This window comes from Hemiscyllium ocellatum, chromosome 23, assembly GCF_020745735.1.
Source record: "Hemiscyllium ocellatum isolate sHemOce1 chromosome 23, sHemOce1.pat.X.cur, whole genome shotgun sequence".
Classification (NCBI taxonomy): Eukaryota; Metazoa; Chordata; class Chondrichthyes; order Orectolobiformes; family Hemiscylliidae; genus Hemiscyllium; species Hemiscyllium ocellatum.
In genome coordinates this window covers 37,483,277-37,506,440 of record NC_083423.1, presented here as the reverse complement: position 1 = coordinate 37,506,440, position 23,164 = coordinate 37,483,277, and the positions used below count along the sequence as shown (strand labels likewise).

At 40.3% G+C, this 23,164-nt stretch overlaps 1 protein-coding gene across 4 annotated transcripts in view; it reads right to left on the bottom strand.

Annotated features, from left to right (window-relative positions):
* The window catches only part of celsr1a (cadherin EGF LAG seven-pass G-type receptor 1a), a 306,175-nt gene that overhangs the window by 103,452 nt on the left and 179,559 nt on the right, over positions 1–23,164 (bottom strand). For all 4 annotated transcript variants that reach the window (XM_060842867.1, XM_060842868.1, XM_060842869.1 and 1 more), the window contains 2 exons: positions 15,457–15,572; positions 9,493–9,581 (listed from right to left, as the gene is read on the bottom strand). In XM_060842867.1, the coding sequence (XP_060698850.1) occupies positions 9,493–9,581; positions 15,457–15,572 (205 nt within the window). The remainder of the gene's footprint in view (positions 1–9,492; positions 9,582–15,456; positions 15,573–23,164) is intronic.

Genomic DNA, 23,164 nt, shown 5'->3' with positions numbered 1-23,164 from the left:
TGGGGGAAGGGGAAATGAGGAAACTGGTGAAGTCCACATTGATGCCCTGGGGTTGAAGCATTCCAAGGCAGAAGATGAGGCATTCTTCCTCCAGGCATCTGGTGGTGAGGGAGCGGCGGTGGAGGCGGCCCAGGACCTGCATGTCCTCGACAAAGTGGACAGAGGAGTCGAAATGTTCAGCCACAGGGGGGTAGTGTTGATTGATGCGGGTGTCCCAGAGATGTTCCCTGAAGCTCTCTGCGAGAAGGCGCCCAGTCTCACCATTGTAAAGGAAACCACAACGGGAGCAACGGATACAATAAGTGACATCTGTGGAAGTGCAGGTGAAACTTTGATGGATGTGGAGGGGGGAGGTGTGGGTGCACGTTTTGCAATTCCTGCGATGGCAGGGGAAGGTGCCAGGAGGGGAAGGTGGTTTGTTGGGGTCGTGGACCTGACCAGGTAGTCACGGAGGGAATGGTCTTTGCGGAAAGCGGATTGGGGTGGGAAGGGAAATACATCCCTGGTGGTGGGGTCCATTTGTAGGTGGTGGAAATGTCAGCCGATGATGCAGAGGTTGGTGGGGTGGAAGGTGGGGGTTCTGTCCTTGTTGCGGTTGGAGGGATGGGCTTTGAGGGCAGAGATGTGGGACGTGGATGAGATGCATTGGAGGGCATCTTCAACCACGTGGGAGGGGAAATTACATTCTTCCATGCTCGTTCCTGATGAAGGGCTCCTGCCTGAAACGTCGATTTTCCTGCTCCTCAGATGCTGCCTGACCTGCTGAGCTTTTCTAGCACCACTCTTGACTCCAATCTCCAGCATCTGCAGTCCTCACTTTCGCCTAAGGTGGCTGAAGGCTACCCTTTCAGGAGTAGTGCAGAGAAAGAGCACAGATTCACAAAACCAGGAACTGAACAATATTATTTGTCAGTAATATAAACTCGGTCTTATGAAGCGTCTATGCTCCATTGCTCAACACCCTGCTCAAACAATTGCACCTCAGCATGAGTGAGACCGTGATCCTCGCCTTCGGGTTTGGGGAGTGGTCAGACCATTCTCACACTCAGCCCAACTGAAAAATCAAAATCACAAACCAGTGTTGATGATTTAATGGACAAAATTTGGTATGATCGTCTTCGACAACAGGCCGAGTTTTAAGTCCTGTAAGTGCACTGTGAGCAAACATTAATATCTCAACACACCGCATTCAAATACATCGTCCATTCAGGATAAAATGTAAGAGTGTTGGTTTGATCAAAGTTATGTTGTTCCAGTGAAGTTACACAGTGTGTTTATTAAATGCTGCAGCATTTAACTCTTTAAGATCACAATCTCAATTCATCAGTCCTGCCAGTTCCACCAGGCACCAAATGTTTTTATATCTGCTTTCAGTGAAAACAAAGCATAAATTCTACCTCACTGTTATCTTCCTGCCTTTTCAAACAAGGACCTCAGATCATAACCCATTACACATTATCATGAATAGAGCAGCTGATGAATCAATTTTAAACAGGAAGCTGTAAATTTCCCAGTCACATTTGCAGCAAAGCTTACATGAAAAAAATGGAGAAGTTACAGGGATAAACAGTGCTGTCTGCTTGGCAAAGGAAATCAGACAAATCCATCTCCAATAATATTATTAAACTACTGAACTTGACAACAGCCACATATTTCATTTCTCTAATGAGTTGTTGTGATGTTTTTAGATGGATGTTTAGATTAATTGCTGAACAACTTCAACCTCTTCAAATCAGGCTGTCTATCCTGTTCGACTGTTCTGGTACTTTCCATAGAAACAAGTAACCTCAAGTGCACTGCTTGAATTTACTCACAATTCATGTGCCAACAAATAATCCGCTGTTTATTAAAGGGACCATCAGTACTCAATACAGTTCAGGTACATAAATGGTGCAGCTAAACATTCTGGAACTTTAGAAGATCTTTGCTATTTCCCAGCTTGCCTGGAACTCTGATTATGGGATTACATTACCAGCAAAAAAAGAAGACTCAAATTTGATCATTGATCAATGTGGAGGTGACCGACATCACACAACCTAGCATTAGAATTCCTGTGGATTGCTTAGAGAATAAAAATCAGCTACGGTTCCTGTATTCAGTGATCTTAGTGGAATGTGATCTTCCCCCACTACCAGTTAGTAGAAAGTTAGCCTTGTTTGTGGCCCTCAACAACAGAAAAGCTCCGTTAGTCCCAGTGCTAAAAGAACCTTTTTTTGTTAAAGTGCAAGGGGTCAGTCGCAGCTGTGAACCACACCCTGCGAGATCAGCATCCATTTTTAAACCAAATAACCTGAAAGATACAATAGTATCTCAAGGACTATATTTGCCTTCATGAGGGATGTGCAGATGTGAGACACGGGCCATGCATCAGTTAGGCATCAAGAACTGACTTCCAGCAGCACAGGAGAACTCATCCGTACTGTATTTATCCCCTTGTGCTTTGTAGTATCTTCTATTAAACATGCAATATCAAGCAGACGAGTGGGATTTTCAAGAAATACAGATCAGGAACTGACAAATGCCAGCACTGGACTCAAAAGGTTCAATAGAGAAAGCGGTCAATAGAATGTCGAATTCTCAGGGACCCACCCAGTTTGGGATGGCTCCTGAATCTGGAGAGCCCATAGGAGGCAATGGGTACTGGGAAATGATTAATCAGCGACCCCATTACCAGAATCGGGCCTAGATGAAGTATGAGAGAATCTTGAGGGTGGTTACATTTCTAGTTACCAGCCACTAAAGGACTAAATAAAAATACCCCATTGGACATAATGGGGAACGCCTACCGCTGTGACAGAAACTGCCATGGTTTCTACCAGTTCTCGGAACAGCACTTCCTTGCATTGAATGGAGAGTCTGGTTCTGATGTCTATGCAGCCTGCCACTAAAACAACCGTCAGACATTTCAGATTGCTTTTGCATTGGCTGAGATATCAGGCTGCCCCCCCGGTAGAGCTAGCTTCAAGGATCTTAACTGGAAGTGGTGGAGGCTGGTACAATTACAACATTTAAAAGGCATCTGGATGGGTATATGAATAGGAAGGGTTTAGAGGGACATGGGCCAAGTACTGGCAATTAGGGCTAGATGAGGTTAGGATATCTGGTCTTCATGGATGAGTTGGACTGAAGGGTCTGTTTCTGTGCTGTATATCTCTATGATTCTATGGATACCTGCTACAGCCAGCCGGTTAACTACTCCCATCCTCACTGTGGTTCCCACACAATTTTGGGGAAGCAGGAACATGTCACACAGAACCAACTTGATGGAACCCACTTCCTGTTTACACGCCCCGGGTCTCCAGTCATAGCTTCAGAGGCTACAGAAAATTTAGCAGCAGACTCCCTTTACTTCTGGTATGCTTCTGACTCTTATGAAAGCATGTAAAAGAACCATAAAGTGAGGAGATATCCTTATGTGTTACATACTTGCCAGCAGGAAAGAACATGTTTAAAATTTAAAAAACTGAATTAGCAGTACTCACACCCACCAACTTCCTTGCACTGACTTCGCTTTGAATTTGATACAGGATATCTGTCCAAAATGATTCTGGAATGTGTGCTGAAATCCAGTTAAAGTTGTAACATATCTCTTTTATTCTTTATTTTATGAGTTAAGTTCATTATCTGTTCTCCAGACTATTTCCAGATTTTATTTCCTGTTTCCTGTCTCCAGTTCTCTTGCTTCCAACACAAGTCAATCAAGACCTGGAAATTCTGAAAACGTGATTTTAAATTTGCTAATGTATTCATAATAATACTCAAACTTTATGCATTATGAATAAAACAATCACTTAGATTAACACATGCCTGGAATAAAGATTAGAAGAAATAAGGCTAGATAGCAAGACTATATTCAGTGTCAGCACAAAGGATTTCTGATGAGAGCTTGCATTTCTAAAACTTAAAAGACACATTGAATATACACATGTAACAATGGCTATTTAGTACACAGGTAGTTCAGATTTTTTTTGGTACTTCTTTCAAAACAATAAAACATTTGGAGGGACTTTAAACATGTATAGTGTTTTTCTCTGTAGTTTTCCCATGCACCCACCATCCACTGGATGTGAGACATGGGCATGCATCAGTTAAGGGCCAAGAGCTTACTGTCAGTAGCACAGGAGCATCTAATGTTCACTGTCTATCCCTTCTTGCTGAGGTCAGAGAAATACAATCTCCTTTGTTCCTCCCCAGCTTTCAGATGAGACAGAAAACTTACCATGTGGGCAAACCAACTGGGCAGCACCCTCCGACATAACAGAGAAATCTTTTAATTTGCAAAAATGTTGAGAGTGAGGGGAAAGGGGTCAGTAGCACCACATGAACACTGATTGCTTGGTTTCCCTGCATTCTGTGCACATTTTGGCAGCAACAGGTTCCTGCTCCTCCTGGTCGACACAGACAGCTGTGAAGGCTTCCAGAAGCCCAGTAAAACCCAGCAAGACATTCAGTGCTAGGAACAAGGGGCCAGGAAACACTTGGGCTGAAACCAGGATGTTGGGAATACTGGAAAAGCATTATTCATGTGTTTGGCATCATTTTCTATTTAGTTCAGCTATCTCAATCCCATTTCCCTGCACCTGATCCAACTTGCTCATTCCTGTCAAAATAATTTTACTTTCAATGTGATCGCATCACAAAGTATACCTGGTGCTCTCCTACTCCATCAGTTCCATAGCACAACGGTCCACTCCTCAATCATTCCCAACAACTCCTCTCCTTCCCATCGCGACACAGGAAATGTAACCGATGTCCTCTTAGCACCTCTTTTCTCACTTTCCTTTTATCAAGCCTTTAGACACTTCTGCCAGGTAGAACAGTGATTCACTTGCATTTCTTCCAATTCAGTGGACTGCCCTCGCTGCTCCTTTTGTAACGCTCTTCCTCTGTCATATTGGGAAGACCAAAGACAAACTGGGTAGCTGAACACCTCCATCCAGCCTGCCAGTGGGATCGCAAATTTCCAGAGTCCTACCATTTTAATTCTTCACTCTACTTTCACCTTTCAGTCCTCAGTTTCATGCGCTATTCCAATGTAGGTCAAGGAATACCAGCTCATCTTTCAACTAGACACTTTACAGACTCCTGATCTTGACATTTGTAACGATGCTGCTCCTTTAACAAGGGTATAGTGTCCTTGGCTTTTCTCCCCCAGAGATCATAAAAGACACAGAAAAGTTGACATTTGAAGGGTTTTAGGGTCAAGTTGATTACAGCTAACAGGTCCTGCCTCAGGCAAAGGGCTTTCACGTTTTAAAACAAACTGGTTCAATGAAAGGGGAGTGGCCAGTTCTCCCAGCTCAGCTTTTCTCTGGTTTGGTTTGGTCTGGCAATTCACTGAGAGCAGTCAAGCAGCTGTAAAAACTGGTGGACTCAAAGAAGCAGGTCCATGCTAATCCTCCCTCTCTCGGACATCTATCCTGTAAGACCCTGAGTTTGATTTTACTTTTTGTGCCAAGGGGTGCTTATGGGGATTGTTGCCAGTGTTTGGAACAGCAACAGTAAGTTGAGATGATCTGTTGGGTTTTCGGATAGGTTAAATTATTCAGTATTCTGTTCTCTTTTGTTTTTGTTCCATTTGGTAATTTTGTAAATAAATTCTGTTTTGTTTAAAATTAAGTGGTTTGACCAACTGCATCCCTCCTGGAATATCTGTGTTACACCTGCTTAAAACAACTCGCTAAGTTAGCATCTGGGCTACTTTCTTGAAATATTTTGAGGGGGACTGGCCTGGTCCATTACACATTGAATTAAATTATTTCAGTTCATGGCCTCCACCCCAGGTCTTTGTGACAGCTGCTCTTGGCCTTAATATTCCTGGTCTTATTAGGACTGCTTGAAACATCTTCTGTTGTTTTACCTCTTCCATTGCCATCTCCTTTTGCCTAATTCAATGAAGCATCAATCTGAATGATCCCCTCTCCACAAATGCTGCCCGACATGCTGAATGTCACTAACATTTTCAGTATTTAATTTCTGGTTCCTGGCAGCCACATTGCTTTGCTCTTGTCTTTGTTAAGGTCTCCCCATGCCCAGTACATTTCCATAACAGCCAACTACCTTCCCCGACTGTACTGTGTGCATACTTATGGAAAATTCAGAACCCAGGAAGGTCGGAGGTTTGGTGCTAACGTGAAGGGCTGAATGGCCTCTTTCCACACCATAGGATTTTATGATTCTATGATATATTGGAGACCGTTTCTTCTGCAGACTGAAGTATCTTTAAATTTGGTGGTTAACTTTACAGAAAGGTTTTCCGATTACTCAGTCAATGGCCAACAAAATATGGAGTAAAAATTAAATAAAGTGAGTCTGTTGATATGCATTAGTCATCACATGGTTAAATTCCTGTCAAGGAAGGGTGCACATCAATCACTTACATTCAGATTAAAAATATCATTTTCAGCAAGCCTCCTGTATCATCGAAGTTACAGGAAAACAACTTAATCATGAGAGACTACAGTGCCTGAGGTCAGATGGAATTATTAAGCAGAGTGGATATAAATTGTCATTTGGGGTAACGCCCATATTTTCTGTTCGTTTTTGTTGAGGAGGATTTACAGATTTAAACTTTAATTGTTATTGGGCAATAAATGTGGAGTTTTTAAAAGAAGGTTTTTTTCAGCATTGATGTATAATGAACAATATCGAGTCAATTGTCTATTGATGTTGGTGAAAAGGAAAATTGCAGGTGTGTAAACAATGTCAAATCGCATATTGCTCATTTTACATCACTGTAAAAAGTCAAAAATGCCCTAGTCTTTGTGGCCTTTATTTTCATCCAATATTTCATGATTTACAATAAAATTTCAAAATTTAATGAAATGAAAACATAAAATGATGGAAATACTCAGGCAACATCTCTCTCGGGAGTAAAACAGAGTTAGGGTTTCAGATTTGTAATCCTTCGTCAAATCAAGCTTCCACAAGTTTCTGTTATAATTCCAGACTTCCGCATCTGTAGCATTTTGTGCTGGTATTAAAATGGGGCTGACCTTTCAAAGTAACTGAGTTGAAGTCCAGTATCAAAGTTAATATCAGTTACAAAAATACATACAATGTAAAACAGAAAGCAACAGGGAGAAACTTCTATTCACTGAGTTGCCCCTAAGTCAAGAAACAAACAAAAAAAAACTGAGGACCAAAACTAATCCCAAAAGTGTTATCAGTGAATCATAGAGGTGACCTCATAACCAGAATACTGCACAGGGTAAAACAAGAGCCATTTGTTGGCTTGGACATCTGAAATTTTAAAAAGAATTTTAAAAAAGAAAATAAATTGTCTACAAATCATCTGCCCTGGGAAGTGAGTTTCCTTTCAACAGACATGGTATTACACTGACTATACGCACTGTCTTTTCTCAGGCAACATCCCTAGCATGAAGGCACTGGTTATGGTTAACCTCCTGTAATGCTGGACTATATCACTTACATGCCTGACTCAAGAGTTCCAAATCCCAGCCTTCCATTCTGAACTATGCCATGGCAAGCAGCTCCCAGGAGAACAGAAGAAATGCTTCAAGAGTATCCTCAAAGCCTTGCAGAAACAGAGAAACTAGAAGCAGGAGTAGGCCATTTGGGTTTTCAAACCTGCTCCACCATTCAATATGATAATGGCCGATTGTGGATTTCAATGCCATATCTCCCAGTTTCTCCTCAAAATCCACAGTACCCTTTGAAATTAAAAAAAAAATTCTTTGACACATACACACAGAGTAATGTGGCGTCCATAGGTTCACTACGCATTGAGTGCAGACACATCTTTACCTCATGCCTAAATGGCCTACCCTGGATCCTGAGACTATGTCCCTTGGTTTTGGTCCCACCAGCATAAACATCCTCTTTGCATCTAGTCTCATCAGCCCTTTTCAATAAAATCCCCTCACATCCTTCTAAACTCTATCAAACTTAGGCCTAAATAAACTAATCTCTTGATAAAGAACCACTCTGCCATCCTTGGTATTAGCCAAATAAACCTTTGCTGTACCCTCTCTCTCACACATATATTCTTTCTGGAGGAGAAAGTCTTGTATTGCACACAATATTCCAGATGTCATACAAAGGCCCTGCAGTAAGACATCCCTGATTCTGAACGCACATTCTCTTCCAATAAAGGTGTGTGTGTATGTGTTTTCTAACATGTCACCATTTAAATAATATTCTTTCTTTCTCCTTCTCACACCAAAGTATATAACTTTATATTTAACCATGTTGTACTGCATCTGCCATATGCTGAGTGAGTGGGAAACTTGTCTAAATCAGAATTAACCCTCTAAATCCTCATCACAATTTACAATCCTACCTAGTTTGTCAAAACCTATAATTCTAGGTTTGAACATATACCTCCACAGCATTAACTTGGGTCTCTGGATTACTAGCCCTGTTATACTACCACTATCCCACCATTAGTCCCTGGTTAGACTCAACAACATTGCTGTCACTCAGGAGTCGCATGTTGGCCAGACTGGGTAAGGGCGGCAGATTTCCCTCCTGAAAAGATATTAGTGAACCAGATGAGTTTTTAGGACCACTGATAGTTTCACAGTCATCTTTACTGAGACAGGACTTACTAACCGAATTCCTCCAGCTGGCACAGTGTGATTTTACCCCATGTCTCCAATGTATTAGGCTGAGTCCCTGAATTACTACTCCAACAATATTACCACTGTACCACTGGCAAGATTGGGGTGGTGACAATTAGGTTCTGCTCAAATAGGTTAAGGTCTAAAGAAACAGATAATTGGGCCAATGATGTCACTGCAACATGGTTACTATGATTCAATATAATCCCTCTCAACAAATATGTTTGCACACCAGCCATGAGGAAATTAAAGTCAGTCTCAGGTTGGACTGATTGTTTTCCTTCCCTCGCCATTTTCCTGGTCAGAGCTACTTTGGGGAAAGGCCAGTGCCACATCTCACTCCATTGCTTATGGATGATTTATAAGCTGGAGGAGGAGAAGTGTACAGAAAAGCAGACAGATTTCACAGTTTCAGTACTGACGGTCGTCACAGTTGAACAGTCCATTGACATGCAGGTGCACACATGAAGAATGGATTTGTGGACAGTAGGTACCACATTCCAGCGTGAGTCAATGCTTATTGTATCGGCTGTAAACTTATCAGAAGCTCACAGTACAGTGAACAAACATTTTCAGAACGGGCCTGTGAGCCACAAAAAGATCAAACTTCCTGCTTGTCACAACACAAAGTGGTCAACTAGAACAGAAACAGCCAATTAATGGAAAGGGCAATCAAGGCTCATCTATTCATCAAACACATCTGTATGCTTATTGACTCTTCGCTAAAGCCTAATGAACATGAATAATTGAAGCCAGCAATCGAGATGCATGCTTTGCTAAGCTGACATTGCCAAATAAAAAAAGACATTCCTTCACAATAATATCAGTCACTCAGTCACGTGCAAATATATAATATATATATTTTCATTTCAGTTACAGTTCTATAACTGCAATCTCCTCTTTCACCTACCTTATTGTAGTACTGTACTTGAACGGAGTGCCATTCTCCATCACTTACTCCCCCTGGGATGAAGGGTGCCACTGTGGTCGTAGACTCTCCTATTAAACACGAGTGATTCAGTTACGAGAGAAACTTCGTATGCATATAAAGCCACTGCCACATTATAATGCTAAAACTTCAAAAATAATTCCTTGCGATCCTCGACATTTCCAATGTTTGTTGCCTTCACTCCTTTCTTTTGGATAATATTGTCCTGGGGGAATGTAATTCCTGCTTCCTTGCTTGTTCCACCACAGTTTTGCATCATTGTTACTTTCCTTCGACCCCTCATATGGTCTCGTAACCATCAGATTGCTTGTCAGCTGAAAAACTTTACCTTCAATTAAATATTTAGAAAAGTAAAGTCATTGCCTTCGGTCCCTCATCAAAATATTCAGCCAATGTATATCCAACATAAACAAATGGTAGACGCTAGAGAAAAAATGCCTCAGATATGTAGGAATACCAGTTTCTGAGAATCAATACCATTAATGCGGTCATCATAATGCAGTCGATGATCTCTCTCTCTCTCTCTCCTGCTCTTTCCCTTGTAAGATAAGATCCAATTCTCTCCTAAATGCTGCTACTGAAACTGCTCCATATGCTACAATTATGAAGCTTTTAAGATAACATTTTGGGACGGTATCTTCAAATCTAAGGTAATTGCAGGGAGTTATGTAACCTTCTCTGCAATTTGTCTAACAGTAAGCCTTTGATTGTTAAATTTTGAAGGAAACAGCAGATTGCTTTACTGAAGTGAAATGCAAATCATTGCCAAGATCTGATAGAATCATAAAATCCCTACAGGGTGGGAGCAGGCCATTTGACTCAAGTGCACCGACCCTGTGAAGAGCATCCCATCCAGACTTACAACCGTCCTCCCCACCCCACCCCTAACCCTATAACCCTAATCCTCATAACTGTGTATTTCCTGTGGCTAATCCACCTAATTTCCACATCCCTGGATACTATGGGCAGTTTGGCATGGCCAATCCACCGAACCTGCATGCCTTTCAACCGTGGGAGGAAACTAGAGCACTCGGAGTAAACCCTCACAGAGGCAGGGAGAATATGCAAACTGTGCAGACAGTTGCCCAAGGATGGAATCAAACCTTGGTCCATGGCGCTGTGAGGCAGCAGTGCTAGCCACTGAACCACTATGCCTGCTGGTTGCACATTTACTTCGTGAGTAACAGCTGTACAAAGAGAAACAACTGCTGAGTCAATATGTTGTGGACTCTGAACCTTTACATAAAGGAACTAGGTTCTATTTATTGTGTGCTTTTTTAAAAGACCAAAATGGAGCAAGAATTTATAAAGACAAACATTCAAAAGGTATTGAAAGGCTGGATGCAGGGTGGGTCTCACAATATCGATCTCTCCAAAAATTTACATTAGGCTGAACACTTTAGAAGCACCCATCAGATCTTTAAACAAATGGAAAACAAATCAATACACTGCCATCCCTTTTAATTATCATTAAGGAAGCTAATTTGTTAATGGAAGAGTACCTATAGCCAGGTTGTATTAACAGGTATAAGCACCTGGAAAATAAGTTCATAAACTTTTTTAAAAAATGTTAAGTAGTTTTCTTCTGAATAGGAGTAAACCATACACACATACACACACACACACACACACACACACACACACACACACACGCACACACACGCGTGCAGAGCTGTGCTACATTACTGGTGGAAGAAAATTTCTCAATTCTTGTCAATGTTCACTTGTTAAATGCCACTGCAACTAAATTAACAGTGCCAACTTAAAAACCTGTGAGTGCCAACTCAATTAAAACCTGCAATGCCGTGGTGCATCTGATTTTGTCTTTGGAATGTCCTCTACAGTAGATCTGACTTTCAGTTACACACAGCAACACAGTCCATCACAATTACACTTAAATGTCAAATCTTGAAAGAAGCTGCAAGAGTAATCTGAAGTATGTAACAAAGAAAATCTCACTGTCTGGCCTTCATTTTCTGTAACAGTGTCTGGTTCACGTCCATCAACAGGTTGCACACTTATAAATGAACTAAAAAAGAACACCTATAATGATCAGTCCTGTGCTTTGTTTGTGTAGATCATAAAACAGTACATGATGCGCCACTGCAACATTTTCTTTGATGTATGAGGTAATAGAAATGCGTAGTAATGCTGGAATGTTAAAATTCTGTCAGTGTAGCCTGTGCTGCATTAGAATATCCAACACAATAAAATATAATTAGAACTCTGCATCGGGGAACCGGGGAATCACAAACATATTAGCAGAAAACTTGTTTGAAAAAAATGCCACAGCAAGTCCAATATGAATTCCAATTTTGCAGTGGTTGCAAAAGTAATTATATTGGAATTTGTTTCCTTTTGTAATTTTCTTCATTCCTTTGATAGATACCACAAAAATATTAGAAGATTTGATACTCAAATCCTCTGAATAAAATTTGAATATCATTTTACCTCCACTTGAGCTTATCAGCACAATGTTACTGGGATTATCTTATTTAAAATGTATTTTATTTTGATTCCTGATGAAGGGCTCTGGCCCGAAACGTCGAATTTCCTGTTCCTTGGATGCTGCCTGACCTGCTGTGCTTTAACCAGCAACACATTTTCAGCTCTGATCTCCAGCATCTGCAGACCTCACTTTTTACTCGAAGATTTTATTTAGAGTCAAGTAGATTGGTAGGAAAAAGGGGTTTAATGACAAGTATCCCTTCCAAATTGTGATGAGGCTGATGATTCTGCTGTAATGGCTACCTTCAACAGATGGAATAAATTGTTTTAAAAATAAAACAAAGTCCCTAACATTTAAGAACCAGCCACACCTAGTGAGAACCACCACACTGTACTGTGCTCATTTAAAGTTATTCACATTAATAAAAACAACAGCATGAGGCTGGCAGTAATATTTTAAGGAATCAGTAAGTCATATAAAGCAGCATAATCTGAAAGTGTACAGGCTTTGTAAATGGTCCTTCTTTGATAGAAAGTTTAAGCACAATTATACAGCACCATTTTAGATTATCTCATGGAACCTCAAGAGGCCAAGAGCAAAATAAGCATTGAACCCCATTTGGTTAAGACATGAAAATCCACTTTTTTGTGAAAGTTTAGTGGATTTATACATCACACCTTGTTGGGTTATGGATATTTGTTAATTATTGAAAGACGGTGAAGTTAAATGAAAATAAGTCAAATTGCATCAATGAAATGGTGAAAAGCTGTTGATTACATTACTAACACAGATAATTGTTAGAAAATCTTTTATTTTTAGATTGCATAACCTGCATCCTTTACCAGGTGAACAATGTTGTAGCACCTCTACGATATGCCTACACAAGATTTGACAGTTGATGTGAAACAGGACTTTAGTATTTACTCATTTCAGTGCAGAATAATACAACCAAAGTTTTATTTTACACTTCTACTTCATTATATTAGAGGCTTAAGCTATTTTTTATTATCCCCTCTCTCTAAAACATTCCCAAAAATACTGGCCTTTATTTCTTACTTCTTTCAAAAGGTCATTAAAATTGTTTATCATCGTGCTTTTGAATCCCCTCCCAATCTGGCCAGTTTCCCACAAATCACTGAATTATTATTCCATAAATGGTCACTCTATGGAATTTTTATTATTTTTCCTCAAAGTGGTCCTCATGTGTCTTTCCTTCCCTACTATTTTCTACTTCCATATTTCATAGTCATACAAACACAATACTTTCATTGGAGAAGTGGGATTTTCTAAGCTGCAGACATTCTATGTTCCTCGGAATATTGCTCTGTGAACAGAGAAAGCACGTTTCACATTTTGTCCTTCTGAACATGAAACTGGCTGCAAATGGGCAAAACTCAGGCCTTGCTTCGAGTATCATGCAACTCAACAGCTAGTTAAACACTCATCCTGCTTGAAACATCTAAGAAACAGGCAGGTTTGCCAGGTTGGACATTGACAAATGTTGAAGAAGTTCAAATTAAGGAAATTATGCAGCATTGTATTTTTAAGAAAGATGACTAATGCAGCATTAAGTCTGGATATTCCCACTCAGCAGCTGCAAAAGGCTTGCAAGTGGCGCAATTAAGTAAAAACAGATGGTAAAGATTACTTAAGTTGTAAACGTTGGTACAAATCAAAGCACAAACGGACCTATGATTACACATGGCATATCTGTTATCGGGCTCTCGAAATGATCAACAAGAGGCCCTTCATTTATGCAATTCTTAACTATGTAAGTTTTTGCCAATGAGTCGCAAAACTTTAGGCACCTTTTGTACATGTTGCAAAGATGACTATTGATTACATTTCGTTTACTTTCCCTCCAAGACAAATGTGTAACTATTCAAGAACAGATCCCTGATTAAAGAACAAAGAAAATTTACAGCCCAGGAACAGGCCCTTCGGCCCTTCAAGCCTGAACCAATCCAAATGTATTGTCTAAACCTGTCGGTCAATTCCCTCTACTGCATCCCTCTACTCTCCATCTACTCATGCACTTATCCAGATGCATCTTAAATGAATCTACCGTGCCTGCCTCTACCATCTCTGCTGGCAACATATTCCAAACAACCACCACCCTCTGTGTGAAGTACTTGCCGCATGTATCCCCCTTAAACTTTCCACCTCTCACCTTGAAAGCACGACCTCTCGTTATTTCGAGAAACCCCTTCAACTACTACTCTCTGCCTCCTTCTGCTCAACCAGTTCTTTATCCACCTAGCTAGAACACCCTGCATACCATGTAACTTCACTTTCTCCATTAGTCTACCATCGGAACCTTATCAAACGCCTTACTAAAGTCCATGTATATGACATCAACAAACCTTCCTTCATCTATCAACTTCCTCGAAGAACTGTATAAAGTTGGTAAGGCACGATCTCCCCTGCTCAAAACCATGTTGCCTATCACTGATAAGCCCATTCTTTTCTAAATATAAATAGATCCTATCCCTCAGTACCGTCTCCAGCAACTTTCCCACCACCGATGTCAGGCTCACTGGTCTGAAGTTACACGGGGGACAACATGAGCAACTCAGTTCTCTAGCACTTCACCTGTATTTAAGGATGCCAAAAAGATATCTGTCAGGGCCCCTCTTTTGCCTCTCTCAGCAACCTGGGATAGATCCCATTCGGTCCTGGGATTGATCCATCTTAATAACCTCTAGCATACCCAACACATCTTCCCTACTTACGTCAATGTGATCCAGACTATTTAAACTTCAATCTCTAATCTCAACATCCATCAGGTTCCTCTCCTCAGTGAATACTGATGCAAAGTAATCATTCAGAACCTCACCCATTCTCTCAAGTTCGACACACAGCTTTCCTTCATTATCTTTTAGTGGGCCAATCCTTTCTTTAGTTACCCACTTGCTTCTTATAAGAATAAAATGCTTTGGGATTCTTGTATTTTCATTCAGATTGCATTTCATCAAAGTTTGTGTGAAAATATCAAGTGTAAAAGATCTAAATCACAATGTTTGGGAAAACAATATAAAGCTGCTCTTCATGGGGGCCATTTCCATAGTAGCTCATCATCTACCAAGTGTGCTGGATCTAGCTCTAACTTTTATGTTATCTAAAAAACAAAGTTTGAGTTACAATCTGATCCTCTGTGGTGAGTTAGGCATTAATTAAACAGTGAAACACATACTGATAAGTTGTCTACTATGACCAACAGGAATTTCTAACAATTTATTTTACATTTAAGCAGACGAAAGCAATAACAGGGCAGCTTTACCTGCTGAGAATAGGTTAGTACTTGAATGGGAGACTGTCTGGGAATACCGATGCAGTAGGCTTTAGCTCTTTGTGGTTCAGTGGTAGGGTCTCTATCCTTGGACTGAGTGACCTGGGTTCAAGTCCCACCTGCTCCAGAGGTGTGTAATATAATCTCTGCACAGGCTGATTACAAAAATAGATTTTTTTTAAATTACCTGCTGAGAAAGTCAGTTGGATTTGTTCTTCAATGATCTCCAGAGCAATGAAATCATGTTTTTCATTAAAACGGCCATTATAAAGAAGCAAGGCATTTCTCTCCTGTGTTGCAAACCTGCAGTAGAGAGGGAAATAAGAAGACATATAGCCAATTAACAAGGTATGCAGGAGTTGGTATAAGGAAACCTACTCTATTATACACATAGCAATAGCTGTGTGTCTCAGCCTCTCATAATATAATTGAATACAGGATCTGAGGTTTAGAAAGGAACTGTAAATCCATGTGTTCATCGAGGTACATTTGAATACATTTCTAACCCATCAATTTACTAAGAATTTGGAGTAGATTAGTTACACAATGATTCCATCAATTTACACAAGTTCTACTTTAATTTCAGAGGTGGATCTTTCACCCAACCTGCACATCAACAGAGAATGTACCGGCTGTTCCAGGCCTCTTGAAAACTAAGTCCCTAACGGCCTTCATTGACTCCAGGAGAAATCATGTTCATGAATGTGAGGCCCATTGAGTACGTTAATAATCTCCAATCCTTTCAGAGGAGAAATAATCAATCAGCCATCAAGCTGAAGAAATGCAATTCTTCCACGGAGAGTGAAGGCTCCAGAAGGCAGTTTGCTTCAGAATGGTCAAAGCAACCAGCCAACACTGTAGTGGCATAAGATGAGAAGATTTAGGAGCAAAAAAAAAATAGGCATTTCAAACCATCAAATCTGCTCCACCAATGGATTTCGGCTGTTCTGATAATCTACAACTGGTTCCTCTCTACCAATCTAATGGAGGTAATGGGATGGACACCATTGTTACCCCCTTACAATTGCAAAGGCCATAGATCCATCTGCTTGTGACTGCCAGCACTGACCCTGGTAAATTCACTGGGTCAGCAGATGTGACCATGAAACTGATCCCTTTGATAAATGGAGGGGAGCCCAAACAGAAACGCTGCCTACACAGTGCCAATTGTAGACTGCCAGATATCAGCACCCACCCCAACAAACTTAATGGGGCAGCTCTACCTTACATTGGCTTTTTAAAGGAGTAGATCTTGCACTTAGAAAAAAAGATCTTCTTATATTTCGAAGTCCAGGCCCCAATCTAATTCCCCCCACCTCCCATTTGACATTCTTCATGCTTGAAGATTTCACAAAAAAGTTCTGCCCAATCCTTTACCGATAACAGTTTCAGCAAGAAGAACAGAGCTTCATCTGTTAATAAAGTAGAAGAACACCTTTTATTTCTACACATAATTAAACAGGGAGAAAAGAAAAATAACCAATCAATCAATCTCATAATTTTTGGTAAATATTGCAAATAAAGGAAAACTTACAATGCAAGCATTAGAAAACAAAGGCTTTTGGTACAGAATAAGAAAGAAGCTTGCATCCCAAACAACATTTCAGTAATTGGTAGGTGATATTGCCTGCACTATGTGCAAGGCCTGCTGCATAACTTTTAAAACCAGTAAAGTGAGAAATGGTTTAATCCTAACCAGTGACATGATAAATTGCATTCTTAAACCACCTTAGGGGGAGAGGAATCCAGGAACCTGTGAATACCACTATTTCAAAAATGGGATTATCCATGGGCAATGCCATGGCCAATCCACTAATAATACCAATATTCTAACACTTAGTGGTTAGGGGAAAGAAATAATCAGGAACATAGTTTTTTGAATTTTCCATACACAACGAACAGTGAAGGATTTCAGAGGTATTGACTTCTTATTTACTAATTTAATCAATGGGATGTGGGCATTGCTGGCTGCGCCAGCATTTATTGTCTGTCACTAATTGCCATTGAGAAGAGATGGTGAGCTGCATTGTTGAATCAGGACAGTTTGTGTTTTGTCGGTGTACACTCAGTCTGTTCAGGAAACAGATCCAGGATTATGAACCAGTGACAATGAGGGTACAGCTGATTTTTTTTTCCCCCAATCAAACTTGAGTTGGCTTGGAGGGAAACTTGCAGGTGGTAGAGTTCCCATGTGTCTGCTACCGTTGTCCTTCTAGATAGTAGTGATTGCGGGTTTTGGAGGTACCATTGGAAGAGCCTTGGTGAGTTGCTGTAGTACATCCTGTGGATTCTATTCCTGTGTGTTGATGGTGGAGAGAGTGAATGATGAAGGCATTAGAATTAGAATTAGAATCCCTACAGCATGGAAACAGACCCTTTGGCCCAACAAGTCCACATTGACCTTCTGAAGAATAACCCACCCAGACCCATTTTCCTACCCTGTATTTATCCCTAACTAATGCACCTAACACTATGGGCAATTTAGCATGGCCTATTCACCTGACCTGCATATCTTTGGACTGTGGGAGGAAACTGGAGCACCCAGAGGAAATGCAAGCAGACACGGGGAAAATGTGCAAACTCCACACAGACAGTGGCTCGAGGCAGGAATCTAACCCGGATCCCTGGCGCTGTGAGGCGGCAGTGTTAACCACTGAGCCACTGTGCTGCCCATTTGGGGGGGGGGAGCAATCAAATGGGCGGTTTTGCCCTGGATGTTGTTGAGCTTCTTAAACATTATTGGAGCTGCACTCATCCAGGCAAGCGGGGAGTATTCCATCACACTCATAACATGTTGGTGGTGAATGGGTGTTAGGGAGACTGGTGGTCAGTTGCTCACCACAGAATTCTGAGCCTCTAATTTTCTCTTGGAGCCACAATATTTACACAGCTGATCAAGTTTAGTTTCTAGTGAATGGTAATCCTCATGATGGTGATACTGAGTCATTCAGAGGTGGTTTGCTGGTTCCAAGCTTTCTGGTTTTGCATTGTGAGAATACATCAGCTGATTGATTCCTTTGCCTGCTTGATGGTCTAATTTCTGATGAAAGTCTAGAGAACTCTGTGACAGCATAAGGAAAGGTAAAAAGCATATTAAAGAGGTTATTTGATCTTTGTAGGCAGCTTTCTTCAACATCAATGATGAGCATCTTTGCTTTGCCATTGACTGCAAAAGTCTGCCCACTGTGTTCTTGAAGTGGTACACCATAATTACTCAAAGCTGTGTGGGGCTGGTTTGACATGATAACCATGTGAATGTTTATTTCCTTGACATAATATCTTGCTTTATCATGATTTTATTGGAAATGTAAATATTGTCAGCAATATCCTTTGCTGAAACAGACTTCTTGGCCAACATTAAAATTGGGATTGACATGAAACCTGCCACTCAGCTGATCCACTTAAAACTGAAGTTCATGCCTCTTCTGTTCCACTTCTAAACAAATCAGCTCCTTTAAGAATGGCAGTAACAACTCTGTATTGACTACTACTTAGCAATTACTTGCTTTTCTGACCAGCATATCTTGTATGCAGCCCTGTGAACCGATATCGGTCGGTCAACGTTAGAAAGACATTTGGAAAATTATGCACCCTTCAACATATTTGTAGTGCTCTGGGGTGAACATTTTAATGTTTCTATCCAGCCATTATTAGGCATGTATTGTTCTCAATTTTTTTGGTTGTTTGAAAATTATCCAGACTTTGGGTGAAATCTGTTAGTTAAGTATCAATTGAAGTTAACATCAGTGGGCTTGCTTTACAAAAAGGTGCAGGTTTTCAAAATTACTAATTTAATACTGGCATTTTAATGAGTACACTATAAGCTATTATGTGCTTGCTCTTCTACCCAGTTAGTCATTTTAGATTGCATCTGGTCCCCAGCCACTGACATACCCCTATTCATCCTCAGCTTAAGCACTCCGTCACTTTCCTGGCATCCTAACCCCACTCTTGCCTAAAGTACTTACCCTCTCACAAGAGCTGTCACAAAGTTTCTCGCAGTGCTGCTGCACATTTCACTCTCAGAGCATGACACATTGACTGTTGTAAAAGGGAAGGTGATTTGACTATCCCCAGGTAACTTGCACAGGGACAGTTTGTGTTGAATTCAATACTGGTCTGCATTTCTGAGGTATTAATGTAAAATAAATACGAACAAGGTAGCAAGCTGACTGTAATTGCCACTTCTAACCAGAAGAATCAAACTAGATGGGTGATGAGATGAAATTCAACACAGAATGAAGCACCACTACTTCTGTAAACGCACATTCTAATGTTTGCCACAAAATAAAATTGTGTTTCTATAATCTTAATTGGTTCAATTTAAAAATGTGCTGTTTGATGTGGAACCAAGCTACGCAGATTGGGAAAGCCTCGTGCATGAAATCCTGTGTTGAGCCAATTTGATCTCCAGGATGGCAGTAAAGACATTATAAGTAGTTTTTGTGCCTTTAGGCTAGGGAGGGAGGGCGGGAATCAGATACCTATTCACTGATCAGTAATTGTAGAGCTGACTGAACCTGTTGTAGCTGAAAGCTTCATTTGCGAGGCAGATTTATTAAAATTATGAAAAAGCACAGCAAGCTGGCCAAGTCTGGTCATGTGATGGAGGCCACCAGTAAGCATGCACCGACAGGCACAGTGTATATGGCTATCGTGCAAGTTGCAGAAGTGTTTCTGGAATGCAAGAGATGGCTTTATCTCATGAAGTCTTATTCTCATTAATACTGCCATGAGAGTCATACTGTGTAGGTTGTGTGCCTTCAGGGGATTGAACTATCAGTCCAACAAAAAACCCTTCATTTTGTGCCACTCATCAATACCGAGTGTAGGCGAAGTAGAAAAATTAACCCTTCGGCTCCAGAGGATTATTTAACTTAAAGGCAGTGCAGTAGTTTTAAAGCTTTAAAAGGTTGCTGCTAATGCAGGTTAAATAGATGTATTAGTGACCAGTTTAAAGCTAAGATCCTTAACGCTTCTGGCTTGAGTTGAAGAGACACCTGCCCAATGCTCCATCAATCCCACATGCAAATCATAGCTTGTTTACCTAATCATCGTGTGGTCCTGTAATCCAGCAGTTTACACATTAACTCATAGGTAGCAAATTGTCTCCAGCTTGAACATCAACTATCCACAATTGTCAATTATGTTCAACATTTCTTAGATACTTATTACTGATCACGTTAATGAGCTCATTCAGAATATTGTCAGAGCACATCTTGCTTGATTTTTGACAGTTTTGGCATTATTATCACTGCAAATCTCAGCCAATATTACTGACCAAGTACGGAGACTAAATTAGTGCAGTAAATCATAGTGTAAAAGCATCATTTAAAGTCGAAAATACTAATTGCTCCTGTATTACACAAGCATCTTCCTCTCAATTAATGCTTTACTTCTGCCCATTCTTTTCATGCCATTTCATTTAGCTAGCACCACTCAGTACCAACTTTAGATATGGCTCCTGCTAATATTATTGCCTACGTCTGGGATTTTTAACCAAATGTAAAAGCCCAAACTAGATTGAGAGGGAGAGTTGCAGTTCAAAAATAACAGCAGAGCAGAACAATAATGGATGTGAAAAAGCAGAGAGGCAAAATATGTTAATTATCTCAATGAAGGCTAAGATTGTTTTGAGGTTTGACTGGAATATTGGGGGCAATCATCTTATACTTGGGTTACTTTGTACAAATCAGCAATTAGTCATGAAATGTACAGCAATATTCTTCTCAGGAACACCTCATTAAACTTGTAAAAATGCAAAAAGAGCAAACAACTAACCATCTTTCCTAGAACATTTATATAAGTTTCCTGAATGATAGTAGACACCTAAGGGCATATATTGTCTTAGAATTGTTTGCTTAACACTTCAGACAACTTATTGCAAAGCACTGAACTAGGTACAACTAGGAAAACCTGTAATTTCATTAATGCTTTAGCTGACTGTGGAAGGGTGTTAAAAGGGGATTTTAATCCTGAAGGTATATTGGAATTTTTTTATCCGCTTGTAAAACAAAAAATTTCTTCACAGGAAGATTTTGTTTTGCTTTCTCAGCGTAAGTGCTGCTAAGTACAACAATTTTGTATGCAAACATGGAGAACTCGAGATTTGCACAATTTTCTTCACACTTTTCACTTTGGAGTTTAAGGATGGCAGCCAGAGGTGTCTACCTGGTGTCCCCATTTTCAACATGAACAGTACTCTTTCTTAAAAAAAACTATCATTGCTTGGATAAAAACAGAAGACACTAAGAGTGTGACCAGATACTCAGTTGTAAACTTGGTAACTTGCCAAATGATTATGTCATAATATTCTGTTTATGATTTTTGTCCCACTAAATCAAATCACAGTATTATTTGGATTTCTCATCATTCCCAAAAACACAAGCTGGCAGTAAGTTTTTGTGCTATCTTTGAGTCACTGGGGTATCAAGCATTATCTCCATGGTGATATCAATAGACTTTGTTAAGTGTACCAGAGCTCGGACAAGCTGAAACAAATGGGTATTCGGAATTTAGCATGCTGTCCATTATATAAAAAGCTGCCCCAGTTCATTAACATGCACAAAGTAGCACTCATGCAAAGTAGAGCCAAAGACTTCTTTGTGAAAAAAATGAGAGGCATTCTCCAATATCCAGTCTACTTTATAACTCCCTGGAAAGGTGCCAGGGTGCATAAATTAAAATCAATCCTACCAATGAATTCAGAGAGCAGATCGATTGAAATACAAATTTACCATAAAAAGGAACAAATCAGATACTCGCACAAATGTCTCAGAACAGGAAGAATACGCTAACTACAGGTTACAATCTCTGATTTCCAAATAGAAGTGATTAATAGAGTGAAAGCACAGGAACATATGATTAACAATCCAAGTCACAATCGGAGAGGTTTATAGTGTGCTTCACATTGTAAGAACACAACATAGCAATTTACATTCCAGGGCTTATTTTCTATGCTGTCACTACTAGCTGGATACATTACTCACAACTACAGATAATCGAAATGTCACAGGCACATCGCTTGCTGCATTCGACCAGCTAATTTTTTAATCAATTTTTATTGGAAACTCAATGACGCACACTTTTATAATGCTGAAGTACATACGAGTACCACTGCTGCATTCATCAAGAAACCATTGTACAGCTAAGGGCATAATTGCATGGATATTTTATAACTTGGAGACAGTGAGAACTGCAGATGCCGGAGCTGGAAAATGTACAGCGGGTCAAGCAGCATCAGAGGAGAAGGGAAGTCGACATTTCAGGTCAGAACCTATAGTCCTGATGAAAGGTTCCAACCTGAAGCATTGAATCCCCTCTGATGCTGCTTGACCTACTGTGCTTTTCCCAGCTCTATTCTTTATCCATTGTGGATGTTTTATAAAATCACTGAATACGTAAACACTTCATGAAAGTAAACATTCCCATACCTTGTGAATTCAATGTCTACTGAACCTATGCATTAATTGCAGAAAAATACACTACTTGGAGCAAATAATGTCATGACTTTAAAGTGACATATTTTGTCCTGGGTTCCATGTTTATGTAGAGTTGTGGGACAGTGGGGAAAGACCATGAATATTGATGATTGTGTTGTTGGAGTTGGTGCAGCTCACCGGGTAGTTTTCTACACTAATAGGATGTGTTCGGTTTTGTGGCTCTCCAAGAACATTCCCCATTCTACCAAATATTCTTCTTCTTCCAAAGAAGAAAAGTGTTGCCCTTGATGGCAGAAGTTCCACATCTATCTCTTGTAGGCAACGTTACAACTGGTTCTGGCCTGCTTAGGAGAACATACTTGTCTGCTCATTCATGGAGCACCACCCTCAGGTACAGCAAATACAGATCATTGTCCTTTTTCAGACCACTCCAGTTATCTTTCAGATGGCCAT